This window comes from Python bivittatus, unplaced genomic scaffold (genome assembly GCF_059951505.1).
Source record: "Python bivittatus isolate LINGU-HERP-01145 unplaced genomic scaffold, Pbiv_v1 ctg000410_np1212, whole genome shotgun sequence".
Taxonomy (NCBI): domain Eukaryota; kingdom Metazoa; phylum Chordata; class Lepidosauria; order Squamata; family Pythonidae; genus Python; species Python bivittatus.
Window position 1 is genome coordinate 6,673,545 of NW_028277067.1, and position 19,175 is coordinate 6,692,719.

The 19,175-nt window shown below is 38.4% G+C and overlaps 1 protein-coding gene across 3 annotated transcripts; it reads right to left on the minus strand.

Annotated features, from left to right (window-relative positions):
• Window positions 1-7,234: 7,234 nt before the first annotated feature.
• LOC103062493 (keratin, type I cytoskeletal 12-like) lies at window positions 7,235-16,341 on the minus strand. Of its 3 annotated transcripts, XM_088143439.1 has the most exons (9): window positions 16,212-16,341; window positions 15,814-16,166; window positions 14,553-14,635; window positions 14,229-14,385; window positions 11,698-11,859; window positions 11,488-11,613; window positions 10,464-10,681; window positions 8,824-8,867; window positions 7,235-7,338 (listed from the first exon to the last, which is right to left on the minus strand). In XM_088143439.1, exons 1-9 carry the CDS (start codon window positions 16,339-16,341, stop codon window positions 7,235-7,237), a joined length of 1,377 nt encoding a protein of 458 aa, XP_087999565.1. The 3 variants fall into 3 exon arrangements, with proteins under 3 accessions (XP_087999565.1, XP_087999564.1, XP_025030172.2); XM_088143438.1 differs by lacking the exon at window positions 8,824-8,867 and adding an exon at window positions 9,042-9,091 and having other exon boundaries at window positions 7,235-7,336; window positions 10,468-10,681; window positions 15,814-16,341; XM_025174404.2 differs by having other exon boundaries at window positions 15,814-16,341.
• Window positions 16,342-19,175: the final 2,834 nt, after the last annotated feature.

A 19,175-nucleotide genomic window follows, 5' to 3' on the forward strand; every position in this document is an offset into this window, starting at 1 on the left:
TGCTGAGGGTGGAGTAGGGAGGAACAAAGTCAAAAATTAATTATGATATTGCAGTTGTAGGTGAGTAATTCTTTCCCTCATCTTCTACCAGACCCCAGGCATAACTCTTCCTATTCCCAGAGCAAATCTTCAAGTGACATTAATTTGTTATATTACCTTCTGAGCTTCCTTTGCTCATTCACATAGTAGAATTGTGGAGGACTGCAGCGTTTGCCTCACAGTCACATTTTCTTATATGAGGATTTGTTTTTCTGAGGTCAGTAGGGTAAAGGCCTGACAGGTGGTACAATAGGTGCTATGCGCTGCTTCATTTTAAAATGTAGTAATCAACTTTCTTGGTTGGCACATTTCCTCCCACTCATTCTGTTGAGTGGGGTTTTGGGAACTTCCCCAAAGTCATGCCCTCATGGGACCACAGGAGAGGATTGTACTCTCTTTTGCTTAAGACATTGTGTCAGTTGGCCATTTACTCTCCCTGCTGCTGGAAAAATATTTTGGAAAGACATGAAATGTTACAGCATTTTCATTCTCTTGTTGTTCTTGAGGTAATATGCTCCACTATCTTGGAATTTTAAACAGGAAGCATAAACCTTTAAAAATGAAGGTTTCTGCTTCCATTTTGGGGGGAAATTGGAAAGCTTTGCACAATGGAGGTCCTTTTAAGTTTGGCATTGAAAGGTTTTGTCACTCTGAGACAAAAAGAGCCTCTAAACTTTTCCTGAGATTGCTTGTTAAGTAGGATAAAAGGTTGAAGTTGAAGATTGCACTTCAAATATCCAGAATATACCACATTCTGCTTAGGATGAAGGTTGACTGGTTTAGCAGAAACCAAGCCTAAAATAGCAGTCATGCTGAATTAAGTAACAAGCAGTTAGAAACAGACTCCAAGTGAAGTCACAGATGAAACAGTGAATTCATCAGAGTAACAGGTGGAGAGTGAAGTATGAGCAACAAGTAGACCTAGTACGCAGATGTTGCTCCAGGAGACAGTAATTGAAGGCTGTTTAAAGCTTGAATTCCCAGAGCCCCACTCAAGGCTCAATTATCAGGTAGCCAAGTTTTTCTGCTCATTTAAATGACTTACTCATGAACATGAAGTTCTGTTTCTCTGAGAGTCTGTCCTTTACCTGGCTGTCACCTGAGTTTGCACTTTCTGTTAACCAATTATTTCTTAAGGCTGGGTGGTGGATCAACTGAATCAGAAGAAAAATCTTTGCAGCCTGATGAAATCAGTCTGAAAGAACTTTCCTCAAGAGAATAGAAATCCTGTTTGCTTCAGTAGCTGGGTGTTCACAGTCTTCTTTCTCAAGCAGTTCTAGATCTTGCTCTGAGGTGGCATGACAGCTGTAGTAGTTTTCTACCCAAACTACATAGCTGACTGGGATCTGTAAAAGCAATATAGGCTATATATTTTTTCTTGTGTCTCAAGCTGCTGAAGTCATATGTGTTCATTGTGGCACCATAAACAGGTGTGGAAACCTGAGTAGCTCACAAGTTAGTATCTTGAGTTCAGAAGTGCCAGGTCAGAATTCCAGAAACAGAGGAACCACAGTTGGGAATCCCAAAACATCATTATTTTATGTTATTTGGAGGAATTCTGTAGACAAAACCTACTTTCCAAAATCAGTATGTTTCTGTGCAATGAAATAATACTGCACATTCACCATTTTCTTTACAGATTTTCATATAGCACTTTTGAGTTAAATCTGCTTTGTCTTTATTTCATATAGGGTATCACATTTCATATGGGAGTATTCTGTGAAGTAAGGAATATTTGTTAAAACATAGCACATCTGGAAACTTTAATTAGGGTAATGTATTTCCTTAATAAGTTTGCTTAATGTATATGTATAAGTGTGACTTTGGAATTGCCTGGCTTTACTTTACCAGATAACTGAATCCAAAAATTATTTCTAGCTTTAAAATGAATTCTGTAATAGAAATCTTTTTCCTGTTTGTTGTATCCATTTCCAGAAAAAATCTCTCAATTTTAAGTATGTCAATCCGCACCCTTTTCTATATACTCAACCACAGCTGTGAAAAGAAAATTCTTCAAATGAGAAGTATGATTAAACTATCCAGTATAGAATACAGGTAGTCCCCAGTTTGAGAATGAGTTCCATTCCCAAGGTCTGTCCTTAAGTCGAATTTGTATGTAAGCCAGAACAGTATTATTGTATAATATTGTATAAGTAGTATTGGGTAATGAACATGAACCATTGTGTGTGTAACTAAAATTTTGCTATAGTAGGCTCCATTTGTAAATGTGTCATCCTTAAACTGGGTGTTCTTAACCTGGGATCTACCTACTGTATACTGTACAAGTATATCTGTTCATTGTTTTTTTTTAATTAAATAATTTGTTATCATAGACAGAGGAGGACAGTATAAAATATCCAGGATATATGTTTATTCACACCAGAAATTAAGCATGCCTGTATTATGTTCAAACCCAACAGTTTTTGAGCGCCATCACTACAGTATATAGCCACTTCACAATTGTTTTAGTCAAGAGTGATTTTTGGACAGAAAATCTGGATCACATCTTGAATCAGTTGGATCCATAGTGATGGGGCTGCTTTTTGGGCAAAAAAACAACAACAAAAAACTGGACAGTTGTAAGCTCACATTATTAAATATATATTGAATAGATCTATAGTTGGATTCCATCTCTTTTTAAGATTGTTCTCTTTTGCTGAATTCAGTGTTTACATATGTTTGTGTGTGTGCGTGTGTACTCACAGAGAGAGATTAACAGTAATCAAAGATACCTGGTAACTTTATTTGCAAGGTTGTTTGATAAGAGCAGCTAAGCCATGTTCTGACTCAAGTGTTGATAGTATAATACTTTAATCATTATAGATTAAGCTGAATGCTTGGCATCTAGCCAGAGCGTAATTCTTTAAAGTGGATGGCTGTACTGTGGGAAAAAGCCTAGAGCAAGGGAGGGAAGAGAATTTTAGCTATTGCATTTCTGTAGGTTCACTAGGGAGCGGTATTGGCACATTAAAACATACATGCTACTGAAATTGCAAATCTTTCCTTAGAACTTGTAATATGACAAAGTTAACTGAACAATTTGGCACCAAAGTATTTTTAATTAGGTGAGCAAAATAATTTATACAAAGCCAACATTTGCTTGTTTCTCCAGAAACATGTTCAGTTGCCACAGGTTTTGCTGCTTCAAGCAATTAAGATACTAGTTGCTCCCAGCTTCATCCCAAATAGATGCTGGCTGGCTGGGCCATTGTATCTTTTCAAGTTTCATTGTGGGACAGGATCTTCTTGTGCATTTGAAAGCAACAAGTTACTGAATGCAGGGTTACCCACAGCTCTGCCTTCTAAGATCTTACTACTGCTCTCTAGCATTTCACTGTGCCTTACATAAAAGCCAAATCCAAGTTTCCTGAAGTCAGATGTGAGTTTTTCCAGAATTTGTCTTTATTTTTGCATCTTTTATATGAAGTTTTGCAGATCTTTTTTGTTTCCATGCATGGCATGAGTTCAGGAGTTTAAATTCCATGTGACAGCAATAAGAGATCTGTTTATTTAAAACTGCCTGTGTTTCACAGTATATGAAAGAGGGGAGGGCATTTTTAGGAGTGTGGCATGTGTGTACAATATCCCCCCGTCTCTCTCACAATGTCACTTTCTCTCATTAGGATTCTAACAATAGAAATTGGAAGATACTGTTGGGAAGAGAAGATTCAATTCCCTATCCCCATGCACCCACTTTGCTCTGTAGAAGACAATGTGGCTGCCACAAAAATCTGATGGCTAACTAATAAGTGCTGCAGAAATTCAGCAGTGCTGTGTAAATTCAGCTAGCTTTCAGTCTATACAAAACTAGAAACTGGTCACCTTATACCAATGTTTCTCAATCTCAGCGACTTTAAGATGTGTGGACTTCAACTCCCAGAATCCCCCCAGCCAGTCCACTTATCTTAAAGTTGTTGAGATTGAGAAACACTATCCTATACCATGAGTGGAGACTCTGTTCCTCCTGGTACAGTACTGAGTTCTTTTCATCCACTCCAGTAGCATGGCCGGATACATTTCCAGGTCTCATAATCTTAGCTGCTCATCATTTGATGCCACGGGATCTAGTCTTGCCAGGAATTCTATGCTTTACATAGTAATTATTAAACAGGTTACAGATTCATATATGGATGTCAAACTCATTTTTGTACTGTTCACCCACATTTTAGGAACACTGAGAAATATCTAGAGTCTGGTGAGTAGGCAGCATGTTCATAGTTAATTAATTACATAAATCTATTTTTCTTTCTCTGTGAGTGTCCCGACAAATGCTAGCTGCAATAGACGTTGAAAGAAGCTTAAATATAGAGAAACAAAAATAGATGAAACTAGGAAGCAAGAAAGACACTTGTCTTAATTTTTTTCCAGTCTTCTGATTTTTAAGCTGCATGCTGAATTTTGTTTCCAAGATACATTTTTGTTTTGACAGGCAAAAACAAATTAAGCATATTGCAGGATAACTGGTTCTTTAATCATTACTTCAAATTTGCTAACTACACTTGTTTAAAGTATGATACTCAAAATATGAATACTTATTTCAGACTTTCTTTCTCCCAGAGAGCAAATCATTCTTAGTAACCCTACCTCCTTGAACAGACAATGAGATATTTCTTCAGAATATAGTAATCTTGCTCTATAAATGTGTTCCCAGTGCCACCAAACCATGTTTCAAGAGTGTTTTCATGGCTGTTTGAAGTGAAGATAACTTTGGAACAGTTGTCATTTCTTCTTTCTGTGCTATAGTTGTGTGACTTGTGCTGTAAAGATTACTATTGGAAGGCCAGAATTTTTATTGATTACTAAGCTTTGACAATGCAATTTTGTGTCTATTCAAAACTAAATTCTGTGGTGCTCTATGTTAAGAATGTGTAGGTTTGCAGCCGAAATATTTGTGTTCCATGTCTATTATTGAGCTAAGCAATTACATGAATGCCATATATTGTAAAAAGCTACAAGGCTTTGTTAAACTGTTACTCATTATATGCATAATATTGCACATTAGGGGTAATTTGTAGATGATGTGGTAGCAATTAGCATGGGCTTACTGGCATTTAGCACAGCAGTGAGAAACATCATTTAGAGGTCTCTAACATGACTCTGTTGCATATTTGCATGTGGTTTCAGAGATGCCTGTCAATCTGGTGCAACAGTTACAACCCTTCTTGGAATGGAGATGCCCTTCTCTTAGTTTCACATGGCTTAGTCACCTTGCTTCTGGACTATTGCAACGTGCTTCATGTGGAGCTGCCATTTAAAACTATCCTGAAGCCGCAGCTGGTCTAGCAAGTGGCAGCTCATATAGTGATGCTCATTTCACGGTCTGCCCATGTGGCACTGCTTTGAGAGCCCCACTGACTAGAATTCAAGGTGCTGGTTGTCCCTTTTGAAGTTGTTCCTTCCAGAGGATCTGGATTTATTTGGGACTGTCTTCTCCTAATTAGTTCTGCCCTTCCAATAAGATTCTGTAGGTTCATTTCATGACCCTTCACTTAGACACTGTTAACTTCAGGGGCTTCAGAGGCAAGTTTTTTTTCCCAATTGCTACCCTCCTTCTTTGAATAATATTCCCCTGAGATCTGGACCTTCTGGGTTTCAGAAAGGTCATCAAAAGCTGGCTTTTTCAACAGGCCTTGGAGATGGGAATGTTATGAGCTTGTTGTTGTTGTTGTTTAGTCGTTAAGTCGTGTCCGACTCTTCGTGACCCCATGAACCATATTGCGCCAGGCCTTCCGGTCCTTCACTGCCTCCCTGAGTTTGCTCAGTTTCATGGTCATTGCTTCAGTGATGCTATCTAACCATCTCATCCTCTGCCGTCCCCTTCTCCTTTTGCCTTCAGTCTTTCCCAGCATCAGGGTCTTCTCCAAAGAGTCCTCTCTTCGCATTAGGTGACCAAAGTATCTGAGCTTGAGTTTCATTATCGATCCTTCCAATGAGCTACTCCCTCCTGTAATCTGGAGATTAATGAATGTAGGGTTTTATTTCATTGTGGTGCTGCCCTTCTGTTAAATTTTAATTAGTGTTTTAGACTTTGTACTTTTTTGCCTTATTTACACAAATAGAGTAGGTAAGGTCCTACTCTAATAAATGTTTCATGCTAGCAATTGCAATAACTTGGATCTTAACCTCATGTGGAAAAAAATGTATGGCAACTTTTCGAACTAGGTTCCCTGCAGATACAAATTCTGAGGATTCTCACCACATATGGAAGATACCAGATTAAGATGTTGCATGGCAAGATATGCAACGGTAACTTAAATGGCATTTAAGAAAGATGTTGCATGGGAAGATATACAAGAGTGGCGTAAATGGCATTGTTTGATCTTGTTGCAGAGTCTCTAGTTGCTTCTCTCTTCTGCAAAGAGACAGGTGAATTGAGCTTGAGATTACACATCACATGGCAGTATTACTAAACACATACTTGATTACACAAGCAAAAGTTAGGGCATGTCACTTCATAGGATAGAAGCGCATCTAAAAGTTGCCACCAAGTTGTATTTCTTTTCTGTGATAGAAGGTGATACGTGGGGAGTAATAATGTCAACTCAATTTAATTAATGCTCAATTAATATACATTAAGTCAAATAAAGTTTGTTTCCTGACTCTGCCCACTTTTTGTCCAGCTAGTCCTACTTTGTGTGGGGGGAAGAGATGGCTCCTAATTTACTGCTCAAATTATTGTCCTGAAAAAAATATGCATCTCTGTTGTAAGGTAAAAACAAAGCGTTTACTATTCGACACTCCTTGAATTAGAATCCCCAAAAATCTTTTTTGCACATTAAATGTAGCAATAGAAAGTAAAGAATTAGCAGTAGAGAGGCTGCTTTTCATAGGAATGCCTAAAATGTAGAGCATCTTATTGAACTTATTGAAATAAACCCATTCTGATAAAATGCTGTGAATAGAACATGGTTGGGGACTGTAAGGGAGAATATTGACAATGAGCACAACAACATTTTTGTAACTTGCAAATAGTGAAAAAGTTTATTAAACTACTCAAGCTAAAAGAAAACACATTTTGAGGTGCACTTTAGAGGCTTGCATAAAGAAAAGTAGATAGAAATGAGAATTTTTTAAAGGAAAAAAACTTATTAAAAAAAAGAATGATTTCTACGCCTAGCTCTTGAAGAAGCTCTTTCTTGTTTCTGTGTTAGAATGTTTATAAAATGAAAAGGTTATTTTTGCAATATCCTGGTATTTATTTAGATGGCTTCTCTTCAACTGATTTGATTTGGGATGAAACAACTCTGCCATCCACCATTTCTTCTACGATTGTCTTAACCATTCTGGTTTTTGTTGACTCTGAAATAAAATATATACAGTATAATCATATGGGTGTTCAAGATTCTGACATGCTATTATTATTTTGCATGTTATACTTATTTTATGCTCTATAGAAATAGACCGTTATCAAATATCACAGATTAATTCTCCTAACAAGATGTGATAATGAGCAAACTTGTGGATAAAACCTAGGTTGCCAGTTCCTCTTGATATTGTGGAGGAATGGGAGAATAAGGCTGTCATGGAGGGTATCAGTAGCTATTAGTCATCATGAAGATTACTGGCTACCTCCAGAGATGTGTCTCAATATTAAAAATAGCTTCTCCACCATGGTTTTTCTCTCTATGAGAATCTAAGTGGAAATAAGCCCACTGGGAAGAAAAATAGCTATAGAAAAATGCAAGTAAGGATAGGTGTCACACTATATTTAAAAAATTCCATTCCATGTCTGATTTGAATTATATCCTTCTGATTTTGGCTAGGTTCATACATTAGTTTAAGATATAATACATACTTTTTATGCTTTTGATTTAATGTTATGCATGAATCAGGTCAATATGTGCTGTTCCACAAGACATGGTTAAAAAGAACCATGGCTCAGTGTCATGTGTAAGCACAGCCAATATTTAATTCAACACTAAGAAAAGAAAATAAGTTTTGGTATTGCATTAATAATGAGGATGAAATATCTGAAACCAAACACATTAACATGGGCAAACCTGCAGTCTTCCCATAAGTTTCAGGCATATGGAACAGGTATCATACTGTCAGCCCTTCAAGGTGGGCCAGGTCAGGAAAGAGGCATAGCAAGGTTAATGCTCTTTATTGTAATAAGGTAGATAACAGAATGTTGAAAGCCTGTTCAAGTTTCTCTCTGTCCCATCTTATACTAAACAAAATCAAGGCAGGGCTATTTTGAATTTCTTTCTCATGCTTCCCTCTTCTCAGGACTGTGTAATCTTTTCTATAAATACCCCTTTAATGGCTTGTTCATTCCTTTATTATGCCCATGGCCAACTCTGTACCGTATTCCTTTAGACATAGCTTTGATACTCAGCCGAGTAGCATCTATCATTAAGTAATGATGAGGGCTGGAAGCACAAGATACTTCTACAATATGTATGAGTTTAATAGTCATTGTCTTTCCATAGGGATGGTTCGGGTCCTCTAAATTTGTGAGGCAGAGTGATATGATCATCCCAGTTCAGGGGTTACCCCTGTATGCCCAGCTTCCTTGCAGTCATGGTCTCCAATATACACAGCACAATTCCATCACCCACCCAGGGGCTATGCCTTGGAGAAAGAAGACCTAGATACACCTGTATGGGAGCCTCCATACATAGCGGACCTGGAATTAAGGAATGGGAGCATCAAAATGAAAGGGGAAATTGCAAAAATGTTGCAAGGTATTTGGGGACAAGAGAGGCAGTGTGCTGTTAATGTGAACGAAAGAAGCAGGAAGTGAGTACTGGAAGCAAGACTTTATAGAAATATATGCATTACCTTTCAGAGGAGGTCCTGAACTGTAGACAGTTGTTGAATACCCTCTGTAAAGAAAATTTATTTTTTGTAAATACACAGCTCTGCCTCAGTACCACCCATGGGATTTGCAAAGCACTGGGCTTTATAAAATGTTGTCTCTTTCCTGTGTTGCCCTTATCGTTGTCAACTTCCCAATGTGGATGTCATGGTGCTGGCATCTCTTCTAAGCTCATTCCCACTGATTTCTCCACCCATCTTTGAATTGCCACAACCTCTATCAGCATGACATTGGCTGTCCCTATTGCTGATCCCTGTTCTGCCTTTATTGCCTCTGTTACAAATAATTGTAATACTGCTTTCTGTCTAAGGTGACAAAGTCTAGCAGATTTTCTACACCTTTAGGCTGTCTTGAATGGTGTTGGAAGAATGGAGAAATACTACTTTTGCATCAGTACAGTTAAGGTTGACGGTACAGCTAAGTCTGTGGCACTAATGGATTGAAAACATGATGAAAGGAACATGCCATGGGGACATAGCAGGAAAATTATGTTGTTAGAGCACATTTGCACTGAGGTTAGATGCAAGTGGGGAAAGGCTTTCTGGAGCTTCCTGATCATGGGAGGACTGGGGACTAACTTTGGGAGAGAAACTCTTTTGAGATCCTCTGGGAAAGGGAGGGGATACTTGGTATGGCCAGCCAATCTAGGTTTCTCCTCTTTGGAGAGAAGTATGAGTTGTAGAGGGGACTGTGGCAAGGATATGTGCTGGAGTATTTGTTCCAACCATGTCTACAGCTCAGGAAAAACAATCTTCCAAGGTGGTGAAGAATTGGATTTGTGTGCATTTTAAACCTGTACAAGTGCTGTTTTATGATCCGTGCCAGGTGATGAGTGAACTATAGAGTAGGACTTCTTGTGTATGTTGTGCTTGGCTTTTCAGCATATAGCTAAAGAGAGTAAACATCACTATGATCAAATTTTAAAAGTAATGGTTATATCAATACTTTTGGTACATTTGAGCAGAGTAGGTGTGCTTCAGGTCCCTTCTATTAAACGTTGTCATCTTATGGGACCTAGGAAGCATGCCTTCTCTGTCGTAGCCCCCATCCTCTGGAACAGCACGCCCCCCCCCCCCCAAGATATGAGCAATGCCCTCTCTCCTGGATTATGGAAAAGCCCTTGAAACCTGGCTTTGGTCCCTGGCGTGGGGTTAATATTTTGTGGGGGGGTGGTGGTATTGTGCTTTGTTTTAATGTTTATTTTAGTCTGGGCTGTCTTGTTTTGTTTATGTATTTAATTGTTTTACTTTAGTATTATATTTTGTAAGCCATCCACAATCTACTGGAGTGAGCAGCTATATTAAATCTAATAAATCATCATTATTATCATCAGTCCTATTGTGTTTCGATTTTTCTGGAAGAGGTTTTCCTACAGAACGTAATGGAAGTGATTCATGTATATCATGTAAATTGCCATGTGGAACATACTACAGGCTCAGAGCTTCAGAATTTGTTCTGAGATTAACTGGATGGTAGGCTGATATTTATATACTGTGAAAGCAAATGTCATAATAAATGTGTCTTTCAGATGCTATAAAACGTCTTACTCTATTCTGATGTAAGACTGCATTTTCTTCAACTGCATATGCTGCAACTTCCTTACCCCCCTTCTCCATCCAGTAGACGACGGTAGGTCTCAATCTCCTTTTCCAGACGTGTCTTGATTCCCAACAGTTGCTGATATTCGATGTTTTGGGTTTCCATATCTGACCGGATCTGCAGAAGTTGTTCTTCCAAACTACTGATCTGAACCTGTATTTGGCCAAGCTGATCACAGTAATTTCGTTCTGTTTCTGCTAAAGTACCTTCAAGAGATTGTTTCTGTTGAGAGACAGGCAGAGGAAGAAGGAGAAAAATGAAGCACCAATTACTGAAGGAGAAAAACGGTTTGGAAGAAACTTCTGGACTGTCAACTGATTTTTAAAATAGTATTATGAATATATAGCCTGTGTGGCAAGGGAGAGGTTGAAAAAATCACTCATGTTCTACTATATTGTCAAGCTAATTTTTCCTTCTTTAGTAGTGATTCTAGACTGGGCAGAAGATTTTATATAGCTTTTCTTTTAGTCAGTAAGAATTACTACATTACATACTGTATATAATATCTCCAAATTTTGCTTGTTAGCTTTTAGAACATAGTGGATGATGACCTCTGTAGCATAAACTTTAAGACTATCACTTATATTCTTATTTAATTATTATGTATCTTAATTTTTAGGTAAATAGGCCAGAAGGGCTCTGATGTTTCGTTTGTCTGTTTTGTTTGTTCTTAAGTGCTGGCCTCAGGCTGTAGTAAAATTTGGTTGATATACATCCTTTCAAATGAATCATACAAAATGTCCTTATCTATAATTTGCCATCCAGAAGGACATTTACAAGTACAAAGCTGTAATCTCATGTTTACTTGGAAGTAAGTCCTATTAACTTCAGTAGGACTTAGTTCCGGATAAACCCAGGTAAGGGAATACAACCCGCAGGTAGGGGGCAGCACCCAATCAGCTTTGGCTAATTCCAGAAATCTAAGGAGAGATGGACTACCAGGCTGTAGGTTAGGCTGGGAAGTTAAACTTGTATCACTGTAGTGTTTTCATGTAGAAGAAATCAAGCTGGTATGGCAGTACACTTACCATAGCAAGCTGAGCCTGAAGCTCCAGTTCCAAGCCTTGCATGGTGCGCCTCAGTTCAGTAATTTCACTTTTGCTTGAACTCAGTTGGTCCACATTGGCAGATATCTCTTGCCTCAGTGTTCCAACCTAGACAAGTCAGAGGACAAGTTTTTAGTGGGCTAGATAATTAGAACATTTTCTGGGATTGATGTTCAAGTGGATTGCTCTTGCCTGTTTGTTGAACTGTTCTTCTGCCTCTCTCCGGTTTTTGTCTGCAAGTTCTTCATATTGAGTTCTCATTTCATTCAGGAGTCTAGTCAAGTCAACTCCAGGAGCGGCATCCATTTCGACAGTGACATCACCACCAGTCATTCCTCGGAAACTCATCAATTCCTGTGATAGGAGAAGCCCGATGGATTTTTAATAGCAACATACATTGTGACCATTATATGACAAGAATTGATGGACAATAGAGGAGATGCTGTATTCTGGCCTTGGGGATATCTCTAAGATATTTTTTATTCTGAGGTGAAGATAGTGCCTCTTCACCATTTTATGTACAGAAGAACATTCCCAGATGAATCTTCCTTCAATATGGGTGATATCTAGCATCTAAAGGAAGAACAACAGTTTAGAGGGCACAGGACTAGCAGTGTAGTACATGTAGCTATATCCTCCCTCAGAGGGAAAAAACAACTGCTTCCCCTTAGCATCTGCTGCCTGAGACAGTTGCCACCTTAGGCTTGGCATAATCCATTTAAATGATTGTGATGATTTATTATTTATTCAATTAATACGCTACCAAATCACCAATGACCCAAGACAACCAGTCCTAAATCAATCAATAAATGAAGAAAGCCAAAAAAAAGGGGGGGTGTGTGATATAAAAATATCACATAGTTCAGGTGGGCTCACAAATTACCATGGACCAGGTCCTACTGGAAGAACCAGCCTCCTAAAAAACAGCAGGACCATAGCCTTCCAGGGTTCAGGGGCAATACTGTCCTGAAGGGCTGAGGCAGCAACAGAGAAGGCACACATCCAAGGTCCTATAAGATGGCACTGTTTTGTTGAAGGAGTCTGGAGCATGCCAGCCCTATCAGTTCTTATAGGATGGGCAGAGACCACTGGGGAGAGGTGATTCTATACTAAGTATTTTGCTTTACAACAGAGTTTTCACTTAATCCTTTTTACACTGTCAGCAAACTGTAGGCAGTTTTAAAGAGAGAGTTTAGCCTGGGAAATGTACAGGATTCCTGAATTACAGTTTCCTCCGTCACCCCCAGAATAAAATTCAGCTCTAATTTTTCTGAATTTGAAGACTCATTCCTAAAGAGAAACATTGATTTGTTTTGTTGCATTATCAATATACGGACCTAGAAAACAGAAAGCTCAGATTACGTTCATGAATGGGGACCCTGTGACTTCTGCTGTATGATAATTCTCAGCGATCAAACTAGCATGGCCAGTGTTAAGGCACACTGGTAATTGAAGTTCTGTTCTAACATCTGGAAGGTCATAGGTTCTCCACCACTGTTCTAAGTAATAAGATGAGGGTGGGGGTAATAGAAGTTGTGAATAAAGAAAGGACAGATTTGAAGAGGAAACCAAAGCAACCATGGATAAATAGATGGGCCTTGGGTTATAATGTGGGATGCTTAAGAATACAGTATATTATAGCAAAATGTTTTCATTTGGCCACTAGATGGCAGGCATAGGTGGAGTCAGGAATTTCCATTGCATTTAGAAAGGGGAGAGAAGGTTAGAATGAGAATCTCTTACAACTCCTTTTGAAAGTCCATTGTTAGCACAGTGTATAAGTTTACTGTTTCAAAGCAACACATTATTATCTACACCAGGGTTTCTCAACCTTGGCAACTTTAAGATGTGTGGACTTCAATTCCCGCGCTGGCTGGGGAATTCTGGAAATTGAATCCACACGTCTTAAAGTTATCCAGATTCAGAAACCCTGATCACATACGATTGTAGTTCTAGTTTTTCAACAGCTAGGATTTTTCAAAACACTTGGTATGGAAACACTCTGAGAACATATTTAGGAGCAAAGACAATGACAATTGACATAATTTATGTCTGTTGTACACCATTTTCTGAATCAATCACTCAGAAACTACAATATTTGCTTGTTGTTTGTCATTCATCTACTTTACACTTTGCCTGGAAAAAGTGAGGGTTTTTTTCTCTCTCTCTCTCCCAGAATTTAAGAGGCTAAAGCCATTTGCTTCTAAGGTAAAGTGTTGCAGTGGCAGGTTTGGCTCCAGGTTTGGGAAAATCCTGGGCAAAGGGCATTGCTTTTTCATGAGTAAGACCTGAAAAGTTTCTCTTACAGCAGTGTACAGCTGCAGCAAAAGTGCTTTAGCAATGTTTGAGTATTCTAGGGCCTATGGATTTAAGCATTGTTTCAATTCTCTGGAATAGTGCTATAAAAGTGAACTATTTGCATGGAATTATAACTAGGTTCTACTCAGTACCAGAACCTCCCTGCTCCCCCCAGATGGTTACATCACCAGTGACCAGTCTCTATTGTTAGGTTAGGATTCGGGGACAGAAATTCAGCTGTGTGAGCAGGAGGATCTGGAAAGTGATATTTGGAAATGAACAAAATATTGTGCTTTTTCATCAAAAGAGAAGTGTTCCTGTCAGAATTTTGGGTGTAAAATCTAACACCAGCTAAGTCTGCCAGGGTCAGGAATATATCCCTGATAAAATATCTCCCAGAAGCTTTAGCAAAACTTTTTTCCCACCTCTTCATGGTTCTTCTTCAGGTAGAGAAGTTCCTCATTCAGGCTCTCAATCTGCAGCTCTAGGTCAGACTTGCTCATGGTTAAGTCATCCAAGACTCTGCGTAAGCCATTGATATCACTCTCCACACTTTGGTGTAGGAACAACTCATTTTCATACCTTTAAAGTTAATAGAAGAATGACATTTTCATTTATATTCTTCATTTAAAGAATGCAGATGGATTTAGAATCAAGAGCAATTTAAAAAGCTGGAGAGGTAGCAGGATGGGGGAAAGGGAGACATCTGTCTCTTCTTTTCCTTTCCTGAGTGGAAATGCATTACTTACTTAAGTTTGAAATCATCAGCAGCTAGTCGAGCATTATCAACTTGTAAAATAATCCCAGCATTTTCAATTGTATGTTGATATATCTGTAATCAAACATTTAAAAGAAATACATTCATTCCCTGAAATTCTGGACACTTCGCACCAAAGATTGAAAGAATGAATGAAAGAATATAGACATGCACACAGATACATGCGTGCGTGCACACACACACGGAAGTCAACTTTACACTTGCTATCTAAGTTATTTAAGTTCAGGAATAAAGCCTATAGGCCAATTTGGGGGGGGGGGGGGCTTCAAGTCAATTTTTGATTCCTGGTGACTGCCTGGACAATTCCCTGCAGTTTTCCCTGGAAGAAAATGTATGTATAAAATATTCTAGCTTCGTCCCTGATATTTTATCAAGTATAAGAATCTCAGGGCTCAGGTTCAGGTTAGAGATGTGCCTTCAGTCTTAAAGAAACACTGCCAGTCAAAGCAGGTAATAGTGTTGGATCAGTAGCATTTCTCTGTATGGAAGCTTCACATCTAGGAAAAAAAGTGGCACTTTTCTGCAAAAATTATGACTGCTCAGAGAGGGTCATTTTCCTTGCACCTTCTCTTCCCACAAATCCAAGTTTTAAAAGCACAGTTGCTATGTTCACATAACATGCTATGTCTACACTAATCATATTACAATTAAATTGAAAAATCTGAATCAGGATATGCTAAACCAAGAACTGGGCTCCCACCACAGCCTGAACCATAAATGACCTAATTCCATCTTCCGCTAGCCCTTAGTGTGATCAGTTGATGCATGCAATTTATCTATCACCTCAATCTTCATAGGCTCTAAGCATTTTACAAGTATTAAATATCAATAAGAATAAAAAATACATTTTACAACTTCAGTAACAAAAATATAACAAGTAATATAAAAAATAAGTTACTATGAATCTATCCATTCTGGAACTTGATTTTGACTCCAAAATTGTCAATAAACCAAGTTTAATTTTAAAATGCCCAAGGGAGGACAGTTTGTGAATGAAATACTCCAAGCATTCAGTGGTGTGTTCTCCTCTTGCCTTTGAAAGAAATGACTGCTTGAGGGATGTGGGAAACTTTACTAGCTAGCTATTCCATGCTGCAAAATAGAACCATTACTGTAATAACTTAAGTAGGAAGTGTAAAAAGGTGTTGTAAAATGTTACTGACAGCCTACTGAGCCTGGAAAGAGTGTCAACTGAAGTCAGAATACTTTATGAAAATATTTGAGCAACTTACTTTGTTCCGAAGATCTTCAATGATGGTAAAATACTTGCTGTAATCATGATCAGTGTCAGGAGTACTGAATTTGGTATACCATTCCTTGATTTTGAGTTCTAGCTCAGCGTTTGCCTCTTCAAGAGCATGCACTTTGCCCAAATAGTTAGCAAGGCGGTCATTAAGATTCTGCATAGTGTGCTTCTCATCGCCTGTGAGGAGACCTCCATCTCCTCCCCCCATGCCAAAGCCACCTGCAAAGCTGCCACCTGCAAAGCTGCCACCTGCAAAACTGCCACTGGCAAAGCCACCACCCTTGCCACCTCCATATCCTCCAGCCAGGCTCCCTCCACCATAACCTCCTCCACTATAACCTCCTCCACCATAACCTCCTCCACCATAACCTCCTCCACTATAACCTCCAGCGAACTTGGAACTACCACTAAACCCTACACCACTTGATAGTCTAACAGATCCTCCACCGCCACCTCCAACACTATAGGAGGAAGTCTTCCGAGAAGAGCCTGATGTGAGGACAGAGAGCGCCATGGTGTTTGAGCAAGAAGGATGGCCTGTGCTGTGCCAGTAAGCAAGCTGATTTAGAAAGAGTGCCTTGGGTTGGTGGGCTTTTGAAGTTTATATATGAAGTTAATGGGGTGTATTGTTTCCGCCCCATCACAGCAAAATGTATCCTTTGCCAAGCCAATAGTATAACGTCCATGACCAGATAATTATTTTCTCTAATTAAAAAGTGATGTTATCAAGTCCAACTTTGCAGAAATATGTTCCCTTGGGTTATCTGTTGTGCCAGTTTTCTGAATCAGGTGGGATGGAAAAGAGCCAGATCTATTTTACTTTTCTTTTTATCCGTAAAATTTGATGAGCTACCCTTTTTGTCTTTTGCTCCTCAGCGACACTTCCTTTTAACTTCAGATTGCATTCTGCTCAACAGTTCCAGCCTGCAGGCATAACCCTTCTAACTGAAAGAGGAAGCCAAACAAAGCTTCAAGGAACATGTACGAACAACACCAATACGATTCCCTTACGCTTGGGAGGGATTTCTTTCCTTCTTTTTTAATCTAACAGAAATACAGCTCTTAAATACCTTGTCATCAGTTTGGCTCAAACTTGCAAATTGTTTGATTTATTAATTGCAGCCTTCTTAGCTGATATTAAAAATCTTTGAAGTTATATTGGAATTCATAATTTGATGTGTAGCCTGTCTTTGCAAGTTCTAGGAGATGGGGTGGGAACTCAGATTAATAGACTCAAGAATTTTTCTTCTATGTATCTCTAAAACAGAATAGAACAAGTTATTTTAGATGTAGATCACCAATGTTTTATTTCCACTAATTTAGGAGAATTCTTCTGCAGATACTATTCTCAGCATTTTCCAGCAAATCATGTTTAATACTGCAGTTTCCTCCTTTGCTTCGCCATGTTATGTATCTTGGTTATAAAATATTCTGGCCAACATTTTATAAAGCATTTGTATCACAGATCCCCTATTCTTAAATTTCTCCTTTTTGCTTCAAATTAGGCTCACACTTCTTCCTATGCACTTGAAATCAAGCTAAACTGGGATATATACATACATACATACATACATACATACATACATACATTCACACACACACACACACACACACACACATACACATACATATGTATGTATTTTCATTGATTTTAGCAATATATAACAATGTATATCATAATGCATTGACAAGTAGGAATTATGATAGTTCAATGTCCTTTTGCAGTTGTAATAATTCAGTAGTTGTTGTGGGTTTCATAGACACTTCTGTGGATCTGGGGTAAGGGTGTTCCCTTTTATTCCATGGGCCCATTTTCACTAGTAAATCCCTATGTATTTCTATCAATTGTTTTTCTTTCTATTACAAAGAGTAGTAGCTGAGCTGGAGGAAAAATATGACTAACCTTAACCAAGAAAAGGAAAAAGCAAACTGCACGTTTTTTTTTTCTAATCAGAGATAAATGTAAAAAGGCAATGAGCAAGATATTTGATTTTTAGTCCACATGTTTTAATTTATTGATTTGCTTATTTTGCACTAGGACCAAAAAGGTTGGCCCTGTATCAACCTGAAATAAAAACATCATGTATGAAAAACAGTTTAAACGCTTGTATTAAAGACAGTTAAAATCATTATGGGTACTTCTAGAATAAGTTCCATTGCTATGAAATTTTACTTTAAAGGGGTTTCCAGAAGTTGTTACCTTACACTGGGAATCATCAAGGGTCTTCCCAGCTCTTTCCACAGTTATTTGTTTACCAGAATTAGAAAAAAAAAATCTATAGGAAGGAAAGACAGAATGTCTACATATTTGACACACAGTAATAGGAAACCTCTGGAAAGATATGGATTAAATGTTTTGCAGCCTGTTTGTCTTGAGATTTGAAAATCCCATATTCTGAAGTGTCACTTGTGTCTGGAAACATTAGGAATGATGTGCTAAGTATGATATGAATTAAAATAGGGATAAGCAGTGGGACAATGTAGATCTAGTTGAATCCTTATGTCCACCAGCTCTAGCCATCATGGCCAGTTGTGAGGAATGATGCAAGTTGCAATCTAACAACAATTGGATGACCACATTGCTCATCCATGGCTTAAACGAAACATGCTGTAGTGTGAATATTATTGATTGATCCGGGATAGAAGAGCTATCTGGACAGAAGTACTACTAACCAAAAGTCTGTTCCATATTTTTCTTCTTAATACTGTAGATTGGTTATTACCCTCCCACCCTCCAAAAAAGCAGAAATTGTGGGAAAACAGGAGGTAAATAAAGTAGGGTAATTGTGCCATAAAAACCTAATTCAGAAGCATCTTATCTATGGAGCAGTTTCGTCTGGTTCTGTTCTGTTCTGGAAGAAAAAAGTTAGAGGCCTGCATAACAGATGGACAACATCCCTGGTGTTTTATGGCTTCTTTCCCTGCCTCAAAAATCATATTTGGCTTCTCTCTAATCACTTTATTCTTTTATATTCAGTGACTTGGGTTTGAGCAAGATGATAGAAGCTCTCTTTAATGGATTAACTCTTTGTCACTTTCCATTCACTTTACTTCTGGAAAAAAAATGATCCATTCTGGAAAAAATGTCCACCATTTCCCAGAGAGTGAGACAATTGGATACCTATAACTGCTGCTCCACTTCACTGCTCTTGCAAGCAATCCTGGCCATTTATCAACTGCATGCATGGTGAGATCAAAGCAGCATCTCAAGCAACCTTTAGGCAAAGAGGGGAAAGTGGTAGCTTTTTTTCTTATTGCAAATTGTATTGAAGCGTGTGCCTCCAGTTCAGATGAGTTATAGCATGTTGCATCATGATCCATGCTTGTAAAGAATGCTTTAGAGTGTGA

Bases quoted from the DNA above. Each gene is read 5' to 3' on its own strand.
- LOC103062493 (XM_088143438.1), bottom strand. From the start codon at position 16,341: ATGGCGCTCTCTGTCCTCACATCAGGCTCTTCTCGGAAGACTTCCTCC. The intron at 14,386-14,552 runs GTAAGTAATGCA...TTAACTTTAAAG, and splicing joins GCTGATGATTTCAAACTTAA to GTATGAAAATGAGTTGTTCC. The intron at 7,337-9,041 runs GTGGGAATGAGC...TTTATTTCAGAG, and splicing joins AAAGATGGGTGGAGAAATCA to TCAACAAAAACCAGAATGGT.